Here is a 20,518-nt window from a genome sequence, read left to right as displayed (position 1 = left end):
ACTGAGGTTGCCCTCTCCAACAACACCCTTCCCCTTAATCTGGCATTTCAGCATCTCCATCTCAGCCGCCATCTTACGGATGAGGGCATCCTGGTCTTTGAGTTTGTGCTCCAAGCGCTGTGCGCGGGACTCCCCCCTCCGTCGACGGCCCTCTAGACTCTTCGAGCGATCAGTGCTCCTCCCGCGTTTGTCTCGCGCACCTCACGAAGAAGTTTCTAGGCCCGCCGTGGCTGGGACATTCGGGGAGCCTTCTCTCCGTCGGACAGACTCTGGTGTGATACCATCGACAACGAACAGTGGAGTTTCGTCATTGTTGGCCATGGAAATAGTCGAGGAAGCTTGAAGAGCAAGGTTTGAGTATCAAAGACTTCCCACAGACGGCGCCAATTGTACGGGGGCAAAATATCCTTTGCTTGCCGTACTCCTTGGACTCAAGCTTCACGTGACGGCGTCTAACCTGGCAACAAAGAAACGGTGAGCTGCCCGATGTTGGGTCGCCGGATAGACCCTCCGACGATCAAGTCAGAACACTTGAGGAAGAAGAATACTGTTAGAAAGAGAAAATCGCTCAAAGTTGCATACCTCTAACGTTCATCTTCCCTTCCTTTTTCTAGGCTGGCCATGCAGCCTCAGGATTATGCGCGCACTACCTCTACTGTCCTTCCCTAGATAGGTGGCAGTGCTTGCCTCTCACCACCTTACACGTGTAAAGGCCAAATCCCCCAACCAGTACATGCAGAACTGCCAAACGGTATTGACGCATGCCTGGAGCAGATTTCCTCTCCCTCACGCCATTGGCCCAGGTGGCACACTTCACCGGAGTACCACGACCGACCTACCCCTCATGGAGAATCGCCAACACAAACAACACAACCAAGCTGTGTCTCGCCGACCTATCCCTTGGAAAGAAGCAAAAGTATGATGCGCATGGCCGAGCTGCATGGGACTGGTCCATCCTGGCTGACCGGCCGCGAGGCATGCCGGCCTCCCACCACTCTACCTTCATTCTAGGTTATATGAAGTCGGGCCATCTCGACTAACCGGTCGGAGGAATGTCGGCCCTCGCCTCGTCCTCAGTCTAGTCTGGGCTGTCCTTAGCTCGGTTGCGTCATGCCACTGCGTGCCTAGCCGACTGTTCAGCCATGGCACGGCCCGACGAGGCCCTGGACCACGCCTGGTCGGTCAAACTACCCCGGCCCTGTAGATCAGGTCGGAGAACTGCACCAATTGAGAAAATCAGTCTGCTCCCGCGAGATCCGCCCCGACCAGCGTTACCGTAGGTCGGTCGTACCAGTCTGGAGCAAATCTCCCTCTCACTAATTTAGAACCAGATGATGTATTTTGATGTGCACTAATTTCTTTCTAATTTGTGTGTTTGTGACAGTCTAGATTTGATTTATTATGATAGATCAACGCCGATTTTTCTCTTTCTTATGATCATATTTTGATCTCTGGTAGCATTAGAGTTAGTCATTGTTGCTATCTGATGTTTGATTGCTCAAAATCCAAAGTCAATAAGTATGCATTCCTAAATATTACTATGATCTGCTGATATTATTGGTTTTGCTAAATTTGTCCCTTCCTTTTTCCTCTATTATTATGTAGCTGATAGTCACCGTGATTAATTAGATTCTGTATCTAAAACTTGAAACACCATCGCAACTTGAGAAGTCGGGAAAGAGGATAATATATTGTAATTAGATCAGCTACACTTCATGCACTGCACTTAAATCCATGAAGCCTGTGGAGTATTGATTGATTTCAAATCATTTAGGTTGTGTTTGGTTTATGGATTTGGATAGAGATTTGGAAATAAAAATGGAAAAAGTAGGTGAAATGTGAATAAAATATAATCAGATTTCATCTACATTTCACACACTTTTCCCTTTCTCTTTCTAAATCGCTTTCCAAGTCTATTAATCAAACACAGGCGGGCAAGTTAATTAAACAGTAACCAGGCTCTTGTTCATTAAACATGACGACTTATGGCTTATGATATTAAAATCTTTCTCATGCTGGATAACTTGATCTGCTTTAGTCACAGTCTCTATGGTGTAGTTATGGCTGATGGTCTGGGATTTGCTAAAATTTGTGTTGGACACGACTGGATAAAATACCAATTTTTACATGTCTTGTGTGGGAAATGAGAATCTGCTAGTTACCCTGTTTCATTTATATGTCTTGTAGTACTAATTGCAGTATAAAAATAAAACACTTTCCAACTCATCCTTAATGATGATATTGCTGCTTGCATTACACGCTTGTAATAGAACAATATAAAAGAGAAGCTCAAAGAGCCTATAAAGGAATTTTCTTATTTGCCTTATATGCTTTTATTTGGTTATGATGAACCAGATCATGGTTCACAGTGATTACATCACAATTATTCATTCATTTGGCTTTTGATAATGATCCAAAATTACCTCACCATGTAATTGTCCTTAAAGAAAGGGAAGTGATGGATCACAATGGTACTTATGTTTCTAAAAGCTTCCCATAAACTTTGACAAAGTTATTTGGGGATCTTTATACATTATTCAGTTGTTTTGTACATTATTTGTGGATAGCAACGACAAAATGGTTTAACTCCTTTATTGCATGCTTTTAGGTACCATTGTTTCACGTTTGTTATATTTATTTTGAGAATTTCTGCAAACATTTATTTATTTTGAGGTTTTACCCTTATGATAAGTGATAACATTACCCTCTTATTTTTCCTTTTGACACCCCCTACTTTTCTTTTAGCAAGAGGAAGTGCACATCATTTGAAACTGTATACCAATTAGTGAAATTCTGCCGTCAGGTCTTAATAAACTAATTTTGTGGCTCTCTCTTTCTTTTCTCCTTTTTTGGTATAAATAACAGACTCAGACACAAGCATGTCAACAAGTGACAGATGAAGCAGAGAAGGAGCATAAGAAAATGTCTGAACGAATCAGTGAAAGTAGGGAAGCAATGAAGGTTACTTCTATTCTCATAATATGCAACAAAAAAACTAAGGCCTTGTTTATCATAACCTAAAAAAGTCAAAAAGTTAAAAAGTTACTATCTTATTTATGTCACATCATCTTATTTAAGTCACATCACCTCTCTATCACATCACTTCAAACTCAATCCATACTCAACCCATACCCAGGGGCGGAGGTAGGATTTCTTAATTGGGGGGGCCAAATTAATATTATAAATGTGGACTTAAATAATAAATAAATAAATAAATATCCACTAGCTATAACCATTTATGAAGCAACAAAGATTAAAATTCTTTATATATTAACACCATGGTATAACAAAAAGTGTGTTACAAAATGACTATATCTTGTCTCCTTTACTGTAAAACTAACAAAAAGGCACATAATTTCCTATCAAAGTTGTGCTCGACGATTCTTTAGAGAATAGAAATCATCTATAATCATTTCTGAGCTAAAATTTTCTGCGATTTCTTTTTCAAATGTAAACAACCAAACAATCTGTAAGAAATTCATCTTCCATTTTGTTGCGAAGGCTAGTTTTTACAATATTCATTGCTAAAAATGCCCTTTTTGTTGTAGCGGTTGAAACAAGAAGTGTCAATATGAGAAGAATCAATCTATGAACCAAATGGTAAGTTTTTGACTTTCCCGTTTCAACTAACTCCCAGCATAGTTCAGAAATTGTGGAGAGATTTTGTAAATCCGGATGATGAGGCACATCAAGCTCAAAGTGTTGCAACTGAAATTTCAAATGAATTCTTTCTTGCTCTGTGAAATCTTAAGGATAGAATTTCTCAACAAGAGTGCAAATATCATCAATTTTTAATGAATTATATGCACTCTTATGATCCAAACTTGAGCTAAGATTAAGGAGCTCCATTTCTGGCTCACTAAACCGATGATTTAGTTCTTGTAACTGAGAGTCGATTGCAATAATAAAGATATCTATTCAATAGTGATGCTCGATTGTTATGTGATTTTGTTGATTACGAGGTGGACCTCGACTCACACTGTATCGAGCACTCATGTCAGGTATTTCAATCTCATATCGTTCACAAAATAATTTTACTTCCCCAACGAGACTGTCCCAACCATCTTCTCTCAGCTTTTGAATAAGTGCTTTTGTAGTTGCAACTAAATGCATAGCATTTGAGATGTCTTGGGTTTTTTTGCTGCAAATGTTGACAAAGAATATCAATTCTACCCATAATTTCCCTCATTAAATGCATAATAAAAACAAACTCAAAGGATGAAATCATATCATACGCTGCATCGGCATCCCCACGTTGAGAATAAGTGGATCCATCCTTGACTACGTTTTTAAGAACTGTACAAGTTGCCCCAAACATCTTTATTAAACTACATGTTGATTTAAAATGTGAGCTCCATCTAGTATCTCCAGCTCGTTGCAAAGTGCCAATTTGATTTGCCCCTCTTCCAGTCTTAAGTTCATCAATGGAAATCAAGTGTGCAATTTCAGTAGCTCGAGCTTCATGTAGTTCATCATTACGTTTGCAAGATGCACCAACAATATTAACAATGAAAGTTAACTTAGAAAAGAACTTATGAACTGGGATTACCTCTCTTGATGCCGCAACTAGTGCTAATTGTAGTCGATGAGCCCAACAATGTACATAATATGCATAGGGACATTCATTTAGAAATAAAGCCTGTAATCCATTCCACTCGCCACGCATATTACTAGCACCATCATATCCTTGTCCACGAATGTTTTGAACATCAAGACTATTTCTATAAAGGACATTAGCTATTTCCAACTTAAGAGTCAAGGAAGTAGTATCTTTAACATGTACAAGATCGAAGAAACGCTCCCTTACAAAACCATCCTGGTCAACAAATCTCAAAACAATACCCATTTGCTCCTTTTTGGACTCATCTCGAGCTTCATCTATAATTATGCTAAACTTCGAATCCCCAAGTTCTTCACGAATCTTATTTCGCACCATACTTGATAAAATATGTAAGATTTCTTTTTGGATGGTTGGCGAAGTATATTTGGCATTTTTAGGGGCATTCAAGACAACATCAACAACTTTTTCATTGTATGTGGCTAAAAACTTTATCAACTCAAGAAAGTTACCTCGATTTTTTGAATTGGGACGTTCGTCATGGCCTCTAAAAGCACAACCTTGAGAAGTTAGCCAACGAACACTATCTATTAACGCCTTTAGTCGTAAACGATTATTCATAATCTGTTCAGAAGATTGCCTATCCATAACGTTATCAATATGTTGGGATTGCTTCATCAAAATATCACAACATTTCACAGCATTATTATGAGTTGAACACGGATCCTATAGCGACCCCGGTCTTTTCCCATTTGATTATTGTATCCGGACTTAGGTTCCATAGATTCTGTCATTGTATAATTGGTGTTGTTGTCCTTTATTTTCTCTTTTGGAATTATAGGATGTGTTGGGCAGGTTTGTTTCAGGTTGGTTGGGTTTAGAAACCAAGTGTTGCTGTCCAGGTTTTTGGTGTTTCGCTCGAGCGAGGCGTTGGTCGCTCGAGCGAGATGTCGTTTTGGTTCTTCGCTCGAGCTGGGGTTTGGGTCGCTCGAGCGAGAGTTGGCGTCCTGTATGGACCTGTAGCTTTGCATTCTTGGCTCGAGCGAGCTTTTCTTCGCTCGAGCGAGTTAGTTCATCTTTCGCTCGAGCTATAGTTTCTTCGCTCGAGCGTGTGTCTGTTTACAGACCTGAGGGTTTGAGTTCTTCGCTCGATCGAGCTTTCTTTCGCTCGAGCGAGCTTTTGGGTTGTTGGCTCGAGCAAGGCTTCCTTGGCTCGAGCGTAGTTTCTCTGTGTCTGGTCGCTCGAGCGACCAAGTCTTCGCTCGAGCGAGCCTGTCCAGTATTTATTTACAGCAGCGGGTTTTGATCAGTCCTTTTCATCTTCTTTTTTATTCCAAACCCTAGGTCCGACTTCTCTCTCTCCCTACTCACCTTCTCTCTTAGATTTGATCCATTTAGGGAGTGTTTCTACCCTAGATCCTTCATTAAAAAGATAGAGTGAGGCAAGGGCTTCCATTTAATCTGAGCATTTGGCGATTTGGAGCACTTTGGTATTTGAGCACTCATCTCTTTCTGCACCATTTGAGTTGTTTTCTTTGAGGTAGGGATTTCCTACTCCATTTTATAGGTTTTGTTCTAAGTTTTGGTATTTTAACATGTTGGGGATACTTTGGTAAATTTTGGGAAAAACCCTAGTTGTATTATTGAGTTAATTTGTATAAGTAATTCAAGGAATTGGGAAAAGAGGGTTAAATTCATGGAATTGGGGAATTCATTGATTAAATGGCGTAACTGGGTAATTGGTATCATTTGTCTATTGAATTGTTGATATAGTTATTTTCAGTTTAGAAATAACTGTTTTGGGCTATCGGTGGAGGATAGTCGTGATTGTTGTAGACATTGCATGTGGATTAGGAATAACTGAAACTAATCATATTGGTTAAGTCATTAATTTTGACTATGGAATTGATACAGAAAATACGTGTATTGATTGAGCATTGCATTTGCATACATTGTTTTGTGTGTGGGAGGAGATAGGGGATGTACTCCACGGTTTAGGGGAAGATAGGGGATGGACCTCTAAACCGGATTTTGTTTGGGAGGAGATAGGGGATGGACTCCATTAGCATCACTTTTATGTGTGCTTATTTATATAGAAGTGTTTTATTGATACAGCACTAAAATGTGTATCAATCTGGAAGTATGAAGTGTTTGATTTGAGCTTGAGTCTCATTTGTTTGTTGATATTGGAAGGATGTGAATATTATATATGTGATTCACTGTTGTAAGTTTGGCCAGGTTCTGAGCCATGTTGATAAAATTGGAAAGTAAAACGTATCTTAGACAATAGTGTCATGAGACTGTAAAATGAAGTAATTGATTATCTTGGTTAACCATCTGTTGAATGCTATTGCTTTATTCATTTCTTATATGTGGTTTAGTATATTTCTACTGGGCTGTGGCTCACCCTTTATGGGAACATCATTTTCAGGTTCAGGTGATAAACTACCTCCAAGGACTTAGTTTGGGAGGGTTTGGCTTCTGGGTTGAAGAAGACTACTTTTAGTTAATTGTCTTTAATTATTAGTACATGTAAACAGTCAAACCTTGGGCTTTTTCTTGTATTGAGTTACCAAGTGTTGGCTTGGAAAGATGTAAGCCTGTAGGGCATTTTATTCGATGATACATGTAATACTTTATTTGGTAATACTCTGATGAATGAATTAATAAATTGTCTTCTTTAAATAATGCATGTCAATGATATATAATGGGTTAATTTTGAGGGCGTTACAGATCCTTACCCATATGGCATAGAAAGGCACAATTAATTCCATCATTCACTTTCTTCCAATTTCGAAATCCATCAATAGTAAATGCATTAGCTCCAAGCCAACCAGTTGGTTTTTTACTAAAAAGATAGCATGGTAGGCAATATGCAACATCTTTTGAAGGAGAGTACTCTAACCAATGAAATATATTGAACCAAGATGATTGAAATCGACGAGGATGATTTATAGACCCAGACAGAGGATATTTTGAAAGAAGAAACTAATATGGTCCTGCCTTGATATAAGCCCTTCGAGTTTCATCTTGTTGATTAGTTGGATAATCCCATATTTGAGGACGTATCCCAAGATCACGCTCTAAGGAAGAAGTGTCTACATCTTGACATTCAACTCGTGGATTTTTTGAAGGATGTTGATCAGGAATTGAAGTCTCAATATTAGAGTTCAAGTTAGGCACATCAGATGTTGAATTATCAACACTCTTTCTTTTAAAGAATGTATCAATTGTTTTTAGCTTCCCCATGACATGAACACATTTAAGCTTCTGATAACCTGAAAATTTTATTTATACATTATTTTTTTTATGAATCTAAACTTTTGATAACTTCAAATTTTATTTATATTACAAGCACATATCATCTTTAACAATATACATAACATTAAATAAATTCAAACATAAAATATACAATTTATATAAATAGATTAAAATTAACAAACATAAAAATAGAGAGACTTACCTTCTATTGAGAAAAAAGGAGAAATACTAATGGTAGTGATAAGTGAGAACATGTCCAAAAGCTGGGAGTCATCTTCTCCACTAATCATAAGGAAAAAACCAAAATAAAAATGAATATCTCATTCTCTATTTATTAACTAAATATTTTAATTTTAAAATAAATTAATAAAAACAAAGTGAGTTCATGAGTTATTGAATGTTACCTTTCTTTTGTCAATTGCTTTATAAAAGGTGGGTTTTGCTGTTAAGAGTTATTGGTTCTCCTAGTTCATAGCAAAAAAAAAAAAAAAAAAAAAAAAAAAAAACCTTTCAAATGAGAGCTCTATTTTTTTTTTTTTTTTTTTTTTTTTTTGAACTACTCTAATATGAGATGTTTGCTTGTTTGTTAAAGCTCCAAACTTCCTCTACAAGCTTGACATCCCATCCCACCACATGACTCACTTGTGAGTTGTAACTTGTATCACATGACTTTTATTTGTTTTTTAGTTTTTTTTATTCACAGATATTTGTTTGTATCATTGGATGAGGTGGGGCCCAATCTTTGAAATGGGAGGAAAAGAAGACCGGAGATGAATACAAACAAGAGGGGCCACTGTTAAGAGATTACATAAAAAAATATATATTTAACATATATGTATGTATGTATGATTTTTGTTGATTTTGCAGGGGCCGGGACCCCCCCTAACCCCCGCTTCCCTCCGCCATAACCCATACCCAACTCATATTTAATAAAAAGTCAAAAAGTACATTTATTTAGAACATTCCAAACCACTCTTAAGTTCATTTTTCTTAATAATTCCACTTGCCAATTTCACCCCTGTAAGCTGATGATTTGTTTTCAGGCTTCATACTTAGGGTTCTTGGCAGAAGCACAAGCCAGTGCATCTCGTGGTATGTTTGACTTTACTTTAAGAGCAGCATGAGCAGATGCTTATATAACCTATAGTTACGATGCATGAGTAACTCTGGAAGTTAATGTGGTTTGAGACTCTTCAACCAGTAGATTATGTGCAATGGTTGTTCTAATCTAGGAACTAACATTTGTTATAATTATCTGATGTGTTGATTATTTTTCACAAAAAGCAAGACCAAAAGACAAGCATTTAGGGATATTTTCCGGTCTGGTATGAATAGTGTGTCCTGTTGACGGAAGTTAGGTCCAATTGTTTTTATTTGTACATTTGGTGTGGTACCAGTACCATGCATTCTGGTAATGTGTTTGGATCATTCAATTCTCCCATAATATCAGATAAATGTATGTATGCATATTGTGCAAGTGTGTGCCTGCGTGTTACAAATATAATAGAATTCCTGCAAAATGGCATCAGAATCAGCTTGACTGCATCGAAATTCTAAGACTGCAAATGAAAAAAAAAATGCCATCAATGCCCTTTTTTTTTTGTTTTTGTTTTTTATTTTCAGCATGCAACACATCCATTCCTGAGCTCTCTCAGTCATTTGAGAAAGCCCTTGATGTTCTTCGAAGCCGTCATGGGATTTCATCATCTGCAGTGTAACCAGCCTTATTGTGCTGCTACTTGGAGTGAGTATACAGCACTTGTGAAGGTAGATATTATTTTTATGAATTGCTGAATTACTATGCGCTAGGGTCACATTTCATTTAGTATATTAAAACACTGCCGTGCCTTAATTGATTCTCTCTTGTGCCTATATATTTGTTGGGTTTCAATCCACAAATTTCTGCTTTATGTAGGACTGAAGGTATTACTCATTAGATGGAAATTCATAGGATAATAATCTGATAAAATTTGGTAATAAGGGGGAAAAAAAAATCAAGCATTAAATAAAAGAATCTGAAATTCATCAGCCATTTGAATGTAAGTATTCAGCATGACGAGATTGGAAATTGCTCGAATTATTTCTGTATACCAGGAGACGTTACCAGTTTTTCGGAGGCGATCTACTTGATGAATTCTGTGAAAACATTAGCTTAGCAAAAATTTTAGTTAGCATACACATAGTCTCTAATCCTTGTTTATTTTTTGTGTGCTCAGGCCTTATAGAGGATTGGGTTAGATAAATATATATTAACTGATGGTAAGAACGACACATGATAAACTTCACCGTTTTTTCCCCTCCATAACAGGAATATTCTTTCTTTCTTCAACTTGGGTGGTTTTTTATTATGTTTTTCTGATTCTTTCTTTCATAAGATTTCTAATGTGAACTTGCTTAAACATAATACATTCATTTGACTAATATGCCACACATACATAAAATATCACTTAGGCTTCCAGTTTTCGGTCCCATGTAATTATTTATGAAATTTGCAGTAACAAAAGCAGTTAATGTCCATGGGTCATGGGCTTAAATGAAATAAATTTTGACAATCATCTCCTGCGGTGACTCGTGTGTTTTGTTAGGAATCAGTGTCTCTGATGGAAACGACAATCTGGGGATTGGGTGGAGGTGAAATGTGATGTAATTTGGCCACTTGTTTTTCTTTTTTTTTTTAAAGTACAAATTACTGTATGACAACTTGTGAAGTTCAAGACGAATCAATAGGTTTATAATTCAAGTCAATCTTTGTAATCATCTTGACACAAAAAAGAAAAAACAGAGAAGCAAAGAAGATAAAATTGTTTCTCGGTTCACATTAAAGCAGCAGTTACTAGTGTAATTGTGAGTTATCACACAGAATAAATGCCCATTTTGTGTTATAGGACATTTTAATTTTAGTTTGCGCTTTAAAATTTTACCCAATTTATTTCTTTGTTTGGGCCTTAGCAACCTTAATTTTGTCATCTTTTAACTGCAAAAAAATTGCCCATTTTGCATTGAAATTTATAATTAAAAACCAGTAAAAACCCAATTTAAATTTTAGTTTGGGCCTTCACATTTTAGCACAAAAAAGTACTAACAGGCCATTTTTCATTCAACAATTCATTTTTCATTTAATTCCGTGTTTAACAAAAAGACTAACAGGCTTGAAAGCTTGAAGATACACTATTTCTAAGCATTGGCATCACATTACAATCCATTACTTAGCACATTTAAAGACCTAAACAACAGTTCCTCCACACACACACACACACAAAACTTAAAAAGCAATAAAAGAGCATCAAGATCAACAAAATGCATGAAAAGCCCATTTAAATCCTTCAAATTCCAAACCATCCACATCCAAAGTTAAACATTATTATGCAATCTCCAACTATCAAGGCTTGGAAACATATTTAAACCAATATCTAAACCCTTTAAGAACATCTAGATCAAACTATCAAGGCTTGGCAAGTGACAATGGCATAAAAAATTCAGAGCACTACAAAACAAATCACCAAAAAAAATGGCTTCAGCACTGTAACACTTCCCAACTTGACTGCCAACCACACCAAATTCAAAAACAAACCTGCTAGGTAGGAGTTATTACATTCATCCACCTACAAACTAAACTGAACCGAAATTACTACTTAATAGAGGATATAAAGAAATTCCTAGAGAGAAAGGATGACATTAATTAAGTAAACAAAAGGTTGTAGTATCAACAGTCTGCCAAAGGAAGATTGTAGTATCAACAGCCACCTGTAAGGATAAAGAATAAATAAATTGAAAACAATAACGTAAAAAAGAAATGCGCACTGCAGAATATACGTTGTAATGGAAATGTGTAGAATATAAGTTGAAAACAGAAAACAAAGATGGGAACTTGAAATATGCAGATTGCAGAACATAAGTTGAACAAAACATAACTTTACGAAGCAATTATATCCATCTTCATGCTAGACAATAATGGTACTTGAACATGGGTTTGAGGATGAGCCCGATTCTGGAAAAGCTAAAAAAAAAATAATAGTTAAAAACACAATTGCAAGTTAATTCAAAAGGTTATACAAAGTTGCAAAGTAATACTCAAATATTACCTGAAACATATTGTTCAAATTCTTCTAATTCATCCATTTCTGTGCACAAACAAGTACCTCCACCATCGTAGGAGAGAGTGAACTGCGAACAAGATCAAATATGCGTCCTCCCATACTAAATGCCGGCTCTAAAGCAACTGTTGAGACAGACATGGCTAATACATCACGAGCCAATTGGAACAACACACGATACTTTGATGAATTTGCCTTCCACAACCCCAATATATCAAATTTCTCATGTCTCTCCTTCACAAAATTCAACTATGGCCTTGTTTGGCAAAGGCTACAATTGGGCTTTTTAGGTTAAAATCAACAAAAAGACAAAATAGGTTAAAATGGCCAATAAGACAAAATTTTACATTAAACTCATAATTATTTCACTTTTTCTCTTACGAACATCACATCAAACTATAAAAAAATTCACCTTCCCAAACATAAAAATTTTAGCTTACTAAAATAATCAAAAACTGAAATAATTTACTAAAATAGCCAACTTCCCAAACAAGGCCTAAGTACTTGTCCACTTCTGAGTTGCCCATTATGGAGTATTCAACATCCAAATAGGTACTAAATTGAGATGCTATATGAGCAAATGAGGATTGTCACAATCATCATCCCCGATGCATCACTTGCATTACTTGCATTAGGCACTTCCACATAACTTGAATAATTTGCAACGTAATGCTCCTACAAATGAGTCAAAACAATCTTTTACTTGACCCGTCATTTGATTCAGCACATTTTCACCAAACAATTGCGAAAAGCAAAACATGACATACATTTTTTTTTCCCAAAGATCAAGCACCACTGCAACATACACTAGGAGATTTATTTTATCTCCATTCCCCAAACACTTTTCAAATTTTGCTTTCATCCCTTTGGCCATTAAAGACAACATTCATCCTCCTTCGCATCTGTTTTAGTCAACTGCTCAATTTTGATTGAATCAGAAACATCTCATCAAAGAAGCAATTGGAAGTCACATAAAGAGAGCCTGCAAACCTCTTGGTAGCATTGTAGATCAATCACTCGAGCATTTATTCTTTTCTCTGACCATTTTGAAGATGGTACTCTGCAAGTGCACCTCGTAAAAGACTACCTGGCATTATGCCGTCTTCCAGCATACGGTTATACAACATCATAGCATCCGCTAATCTTCCAACCTTGCAGTAATGACGAATCAGAATACCATATGCTATGACATCAGGCAATAAATGCTGGTTTACAGCACAACGGAATGCAAGAGAAGCTTCCTCCACGAGTCCCCTTTTACATAGACCATCAATCAAGATGCTATAACTCACAATATTTGGAGAGATATTGTTCCGGGACATCTCTTCACGAAGCTCAAAAGCATTTTTATGTTATAGGATTTGAAATAACCATCAGTTAAACAACTATAAGTGACCACATTAGGTTCCGGACCTTTTTCCAGCATTGTGGAGAATAATATCATAGCATCATCCATCCTACCTTCTTTACAAAAAGCATCAATCAGGATAGTGAAAGTTTTGGCATTGGGTTTGATCCATCCATGTTTCAGCTCTTCGTAAAGTTGAACAGCCTCACTCAACATTTTCAAAGAGCAGTAACCACAAATCATAGTGTTGTACGTCACAATATCAGGTTCTGGGCCACACTCGTGAACCTTCCGGAAAAGTTCCAATGCATTTTTCAACCGGCCTTCCCTGAAAAACATGTTAATGAGAACATTATAAATGGTGATGTCGGGATTTACTCCATTGTTGAGCATCAACTGAAAAATCTGTAAACCAGCTGCTGAATTCTTTTGATTGCAGAACCCATCAATGAGAGCACAATATGTTACAACATCCGGAGAAAAACCCCTCTTCAATATCTGGAAGAACAGAATTAATGCCTCTCCTGGTCTCCCTTCCTCAGCAATCCCTTTAATAAGCACAGTATAAGTAACTAGATCTGGAATTATATTATACAGACCCATATGGATGTATAGCTTTACAGCATCCTTTATTTGTTTCAATCTGCACCAACCATCAATTAAGCTGTTAAAAACAAAAACATTAGGTATTAAACCCCTCTTCACTGCCCTGTAGAAGAACATAAGAGCATCAACCATCTGCCCTTGTTTGCTGAGAGCAGTTATGAACACAATAAACAATGACATCAGGAGTTTGGCCCTTCTTTACCATATCCTCGTACAAATCAAACCCAACTTTCAACTTTCCACATTTGCAGAAGCCATCAATGAGACTACTATAAGTTAAAACAGACGGCTCAAATCCTTGCTTTATAATCTGACCAAGTATACCACAAGCTTCAAGAAGCCAACTCTTTTGACACAAGCCATTTATGAGTATGCTATAAGTGACAATGCTCGGCGTGATCCCTTCTTTCAACATTCTATTATATATTTCAATCCCCTTTTCTAAATCTCCAATTCTCACATATGCATTGATTACGGAGCTAAAAACCACCACATCTAATTTCATGCCTCTGTCCAACGCAGCCAAGAGAAGACAAAGTCCCTCGTCTAACTTCCCTACCCTGAAGAGTCCATCAATGAGAATACTATAAATAATTAGATCAGGAGCTATACCCATCCTTGTCATAAGATTGTAAAGATCAAATGCCTCCTCCAATCTTAACTCTTTACAACACCCGTTAATCAATGTGCTAAATGCCACCAAACTTGGGTTTGGACCTGTCTTTGCTATAAAGGAAAAGTACTTGGAAGCAACTCCTATACAATTACCTTTACAAAGTCTCTTTAGAATCTTATTGCAACAACAATGTCAAGCATAAACCCTCTCTCAATCATTGCCTGGTGAAAATTTAAACCCATTTCGACCTCACCCTTCATGAAAAAACTGTTAATTACAAAATCATACACGTACAAACACCGGCTCTGCTCTTCTCTCTGACCATTACCCATTTTTCCATAGACATCCAAAATATAGTCAATATGCTGAGAATCCACCAAAGAACTCAACATTGTTGATAGCGCATATGTTGATAGTGGAATACCCATTTCAGACATTCGAATAAATACCTCAAATGATCGATCAACCATCCCAATTCTACAATAATTTTCAACTAAGAAGCTATACACTGCTAGGATTCGAACCATAATTCTTAAACCCTTTGCACGACATAGAGACAACATCTAAATCCCCAAACTTTCCAACCATTCTATCGAAAACTCGTTTAGCAGGATCGAATAGTCTCTTGCTGAGCAACACATGGGAAAGACAGCAAAAAGATTCAAGTGTGTGGTTAATCCCTAGAAAATTCTCGGACCACTCGAAGAACCGAATTGCCGAGCTGGGTTTGGAGCGGAGATGGAAAAGAATTGGTTCCACATGGTGGGATCGTAAATTGGAGAGAGTTTTGGGGTTCAAGAGCTTGAGGTTTTCTTGGTAAAATGCTCTTGTGATTTGGTCAACTAGGGTTTTTGACAGTGAAGAGTAGAGTGACAGATGAAAATATGAATGAATGAGAGGTTAATATGGGTTTGAGTAGCAAAGGAAGTACCTTTCTGGATGATGCAGATGCAGAAGCAGAAGAAGAGACAACCACCATTGTTTGAATTTATGACCATTGGAAGTTTCATCTATTGGAGGTTATGGATGATGCCTGGAGGTCTGGAGACAAGGTTCTGCTGCATCTGTTTGGATGCCAGGAAAGTTTTGGCCTGTCAAATGTTTGGGTCGAATGGTTTTATGAGTTTACCCGGATCCGACCCGATATAATCGAGTTCACCCGGAACCAATCGATGTCTGCATTTACGGCTATGTAAAATATAGCTTAATTCGTTAAAATCATTCGATTCGTATTGACCCATTTGTTAATCGAAAGGTAGTTTGATTCATAATTTAAAATTTATAACTTATTTTTCAAACTGTGCGATCCTATCGTAATTAATACATTTATGTTTTTTTACTTTCAATGGGACATCAAAATAAAAATCAATGTGAGAGACATTGAGATATAAAATTTGATGTAAATTAGTATGATATAAACGAAAGATGTTATGTAAATTAGTTTATATATATATATATATAATATTATGTAAATTAATATTATATATTATGCAAATACTTAATAATTGATTAAAGTTGTTCTTCAATTAACTAATATGTTGAAACCGCCTAAATTGTAATTTTACTATATATCAAATTTTAATTTTTTTTTCCTTAAATCATACAGTGCACATACATATGCTGCTAGTATCTGCTACCGATTGAAAAATCAAACGAAAAAATTCCTATAAAGTAATCTCCCTACACCACCGATCTTTCCAAAACCGTACACGCATCCCATTACCCACTCGATAATGGATTTGATCCCAAAATCCAACCCCACCCAACCAAATACCCATCCACAACCCACACCCATGAGAACCTCCCACCTCCCGAGTGCACCAATCACCCCTCTCTAATACATATTCGGAAGCCACCACCCTCCGCAATAACTGATCCCACTTATTGGAAAACCGCCACAATCATTTCCCCAACAAGGCCAGATTAAATTTACACAACCTTCTCACCCCCAACACCCCCTCCTTCTTAGGACAACAAATCTGGTCCCAACTAATGAGGTGGTACCGAAACTCCTCACCATCACTTCCTCACAGAAAATCTCACTGCATCTTCTCCAAACGACGAGCCACGGACACAAGAATGACATGGACTGACATAAAATAAGACGGAACACTACTCAAAACCTTATTCAGCAAAGTCAACCTACCACCCTTTGACAAATATAGCCTCTTCCACCCTGCCAACCGACATTGCACCCTCTCCAACACTCCATCCCACACCCTTTTTGCCTTATAATGAGCCCCCAAAGGCAAACCCAAATAAGACACTAACAAAACAGACACCTTACAACCCAAAATAACTGCCAAATACGAAAGTTGGCTAACCTTCCCTACGGGAATTAACTTTGACTTGGCCAAATTCACCTTCTGACCCGAGACTGCTTCAAAACAAAGCAAAACACAACCCAAATGTCCTATTTGCTTCGATTCAGCCCCACAGAAAATCAAAGCATCATCAGCATACAAAAGGTGAGAAACACAAATCCCGGCCCCCACTGAAAAACCAGCCAGCAAACTGCCCTGCATTGCTCGAGACAACAAACAACTCAGCGCCTCCATGACAAGAATAAACAGCAAAGGAGACAAAGGATCCCCCTGCTGCAAACCCCAAACGTACGGAAATAACCCGCCAGCGTCCCATTCACCAAAACAAACAATCGAACCGTCGAAATGCAAAACCAAATCCACCGCCACCATTTTTTCCCAAAACCTAACCGTTCCATAACAGACATAAAAAAATCCCAATTGACATTATCATAGGCCTTGTCAATATCTAACTTACAAATCACACGTGGCTGCCCTGCTTGCAAACAAGAGTTAACACACTCATTAGCCACTAAAACGACATCTAGAATCTGGCGGCGCCCCACAAAAGCGTTCTGTGATTTGAACACCACCTCCCCCATATGCAACCGAAGTCGGTTGGCCAAAATTTTTGATAGAAGCTTGTACACACTGCCCAACAAACTAATCGGCCGAAACTTGCAAATATCCTCATCCCCTCCCACCTTAGAGATCAAAGCAATAAAAGTCGCAGTGAAACTCTCCTCAAACTAGCATGTCTGATAAAATTGCCCCATTACCGCCATGACATGTCACGACCCAACCCCAGGGCTTAGGGTTGGAATCGCAACTTACTAACTTATGTTATTTGTACCAAATTAAACTGCGCAAGTGGAAATAAAATAATGAAACAGAAAATTTACTTCATTTTACTATTTAAGAAAAAGAAAATACATCTCTAGGGCCTTAGTTATTTTATTAGTCAGTGACCGGCCCCGAGTAGGACAAAAAGGAAGCAAAACTAAAAAGATAAAAAAAAAAAAAAAAAAAAGTGTGGTTCAACAGCAATCCATGTGCGGGTTCCATTTTGTGGGGTTATGGGTTTCCCCTACATCTCGTCACCTGAAAGGGTAACAGCTATAAGCACACAGCAGAGTGAGAAATATTATGCCAAGAGTGTAGGGAATACAAAATAACCATGGATAATTAGTTGGGCTAAAATATTTACATAATTTACTTTGAAATAACAATTTATTTAAAGTGGCAAAATATAGAAATCATGTAAATAAATAACCATAACCACGGTATAAAACAGAACAGAATAGAGGTCACAGAAGTGACAGTCAGAACAGAGGTCAATGGATCCATGACAAACAGAGGATCACAAAGTGGCTAAACAGAGACCAATGGTTATTTAAGTCCCCCAAGGCGTGGGATTCCAGTGGTGGTACTTACAAAACATAATTATTTATAAGGTTATAGTCAAATATATACTAAAATTTAAACAACCATATCCATGGATTTTCTTTTAAGTAAATAGAGTTTAGAAAATAACCCACGTAACTGAAATATTTATAAAACATAACTTTTATTAATATAACTTAATAAAATATAACTTGTATAAAATAAGTTATGGTAACTTCAAACATTCGAAAAACATATAATGGTAAATCAAGATATAATATAACTCACCTTACTATTGATCCTTAACCTTACTCCACTATCACAACCTTATAAGCTCCTTACTTTCAATATTCATGTACCCCTCTCTCTCTTTTTCTTTTTTTCTTTCTTTCTTTCTTTCGTTTTTTCTTCCTTCATTCACAACACTCTTGCTCCTTATATACTACTAACTGAGCCTTGATTGAGTGACACGTAACCTCTCTATGGAGGGCCATTATTATGCTAATAGATTGAGTGTTAATTATAGATTCAAATAAGAGATTTGAGTCTTTTTAGGATAAGTATAGATCTCTCAAATAAATATATACTTGGGCCATTTGTTTGGGCCGATATTACTAAACATTTGCTGAGCCAAAAATAGATTACAAATTTTCTTTTCTTTTTATTTATTTATTTGTTTGTTTTGGTGCTAAATTTTTCAGTGTTTCTAATGTAAATTAAATTACACCTTATCACTTATCATCGTAAAATTAATTATTTTATTTTACTTTACAGATTATTATTATTATTCTTGTTATCAATATTATTATTTATTTACTATTTTTAACTTTAATTTGACCCAACTAGTATTATAATTCTATAAATGTGTTAATTTGGCCCCAAATAATAATCCCTAATTAATCCCATATTTGATAACCCAATGCCAAATTAGATTTATATATTTATTTATTTAATAATCTATCATCACATGCAACCATAATTATATATAACTATAAATATTTATGTAGTATTTAATTAAACGTTTAGGGTGTCACATGACATCCCCCTTTACAACTTCCCAACAATGCTGGAAAAAGGCCATAGTGAAACCATCTTGCCCCAGAGCCTTATCTCCACTCATCTCCTTCAAAGCAGCCATAACTTCCTCTTCTGAGAATGGCTGCTCCAATCCCTCAGGATTCGAGAGCCCACTAAACACCATACCATCAACCACCAGGTGGTACCTCTTCCCTTGATGCCTAAACAAATGCTCGTAAAAGCCAACAATCCCCACCCGAACCTCCTCCTCGTCCGTCAGCACCACCCCATCCACCTTAATCTTCCCAATTCGATTCACTCTCCGATGTGCATTTGTCATCCGATGAAAAAACTTTGTATTGCAATCCCCTGCCTTTAACCACAGACACCTCGATTTCTGTCTAAAACTGGCCTCCTCTATCTGAGCAATCCGAACATAATCAGCCAGTAAGTGCTCCTTCTAAACCACTTCATCGTCAGACAAACCCACATCAGTTTCCATAGAATCCAATAACTGCAATTGAGCCAACATCTCCCCCTTCTATCCATCCAAATGACCAAAAACATCCTTATTCCATTGTTTCAAATCCACCTTCAGCAGTTTTAACTTCAAAGCCAACCGATGACTCGGAGATCCAGCCACAACATAACTCGTCTACCAGTGCCTCACCCTATCTGCAAAACCATCATAACGAAGCCACATATTCTCAAAATGAAAGGGTGAAGGACCCCTCCGAATAGCCCCACCATCCAACAGAATAGGCCAATGGTCAGACACCGGCCTAGACAGACGCCGCTGATCTGCCCTTGAAAAATGCTCATCCCAAGCTCTTGTCACCAGCAAACGATCAATCCAAGAAAAAACACGGCCCCGAGACCACATGTAATCCCTTCCTTGTAAAGGCAAATCCACCAAATGTAACTCATCAATCAAATTCGAAAAAGCTCGCATGACGCCCGTTAAATGACCATTTCCCGACCTTTCCCCGACCAGCACACGATATTGAAGTCATCCCCCACACACCACGACAACTCCCAGCGAAAAGCAACACTCTCTAACTCTTCTAGGAACAACCGCTGATCCACACATCGAGTTGGTCCATATACCCCTGTGAACACCAATCGAAAACCATCATCCACTCATCTGAACAAACAAGACATTGAAAAAGCCCTAACTTCTTTCTCCTCTTTCATCACCACCCTAGTGTCCCAACAAACAAGAAGTCCCTCTGCCACACCAGACGCTAGAAGAAACACCCATTGAATACACCGACCACCATAAATCTCCTTAACAACCTCCCCACCCACACACTCCATCTTGGTTTCCTAAAT

General features: G+C 37.4%; 1 protein-coding gene, 1 long non-coding RNA gene and 2 pseudogenes across 3 annotated transcripts; all 4 read right to left on the bottom strand.

Annotated features, from left to right (window-relative positions):
• Nucleotides 1-3,362: 3,362 nt before the first annotated feature.
• On the bottom strand, nucleotides 3,363-8,109 carry LOC114265959 (uncharacterized; annotated as a pseudogene).
• Nucleotides 8,110-11,532: 3,423 nt separating this feature from the next.
• LOC145802915 (uncharacterized) lies at nucleotides 11,533-12,043 on the bottom strand. Its single transcript, XR_014344697.1, has 2 exons — nucleotides 11,902-12,043; nucleotides 11,533-11,807 (listed from the first exon to the last, which is right to left on the bottom strand). It is a non-coding gene; the product is annotated as an uncharacterized LOC145802915 (long non-coding RNA).
• A 211-nt stretch (nucleotides 12,044-12,254) lies between these two features.
• Nucleotides 12,255-15,380, bottom strand: LOC145802679 (uncharacterized; annotated as a pseudogene). Its single transcript, XR_014344628.1, has 2 exons — nucleotides 15,022-15,380; nucleotides 12,255-14,984 (listed from the first exon to the last, which is right to left on the bottom strand). The product of XR_014344628.1 is annotated as an uncharacterized LOC145802679 (transcript).
• A 3,819-nt stretch (nucleotides 15,381-19,199) lies between these two features.
• Nucleotides 19,200-20,138, bottom strand: LOC145802678 (uncharacterized). Its single transcript, XM_082895445.1, has 3 exons — nucleotides 19,857-20,138; nucleotides 19,653-19,727; nucleotides 19,200-19,607 (listed from the first exon to the last, which is right to left on the bottom strand). Exons 1-3 carry the CDS (start codon nucleotides 20,136-20,138, stop codon nucleotides 19,200-19,202), a joined length of 765 nt encoding a protein of 254 aa, XP_082751571.1.
• Nucleotides 20,139-20,518: the final 380 nt, after the last annotated feature.

Source organism: Camellia sinensis, chromosome 11 (genome assembly GCF_055761805.1).
Source record: "Camellia sinensis isolate YWXY chromosome 11, ASM5576180v1, whole genome shotgun sequence".
Taxonomy (NCBI): Eukaryota; Viridiplantae; Streptophyta; class Magnoliopsida; order Ericales; family Theaceae; genus Camellia; species Camellia sinensis.
Note: the sequence above shows the minus strand (reverse complement) of the source record. Positions and strands in the feature narration are given on the sequence as shown.

What these genes read in the sequence shown, in the direction of transcription:
- LOC145802678 (XM_082895445.1), bottom strand. Translation starts at nt 20,138, where the DNA reads ATGCGAGCTTTTTCGAATTTGATTGATGAGTTACATTTGGTGGATTTG. An exon ending in ATGATGGTTTTGCAGATAGG is followed by an intron (nt 19,728 to 19,856) that starts GTGAGGCACTGG and finishes TTGGATGGATAG; the next exon opens with AAGGGGGAGATGTTGGCTCA. An exon ending in GTTTGTCTGACGATGAAGTG is followed by an intron (nt 19,608 to 19,652) that starts GTTTAGAAGGAG and finishes CGGATTGCTCAG; the next exon opens with ATAGAGGAGGCCAGTTTTAG.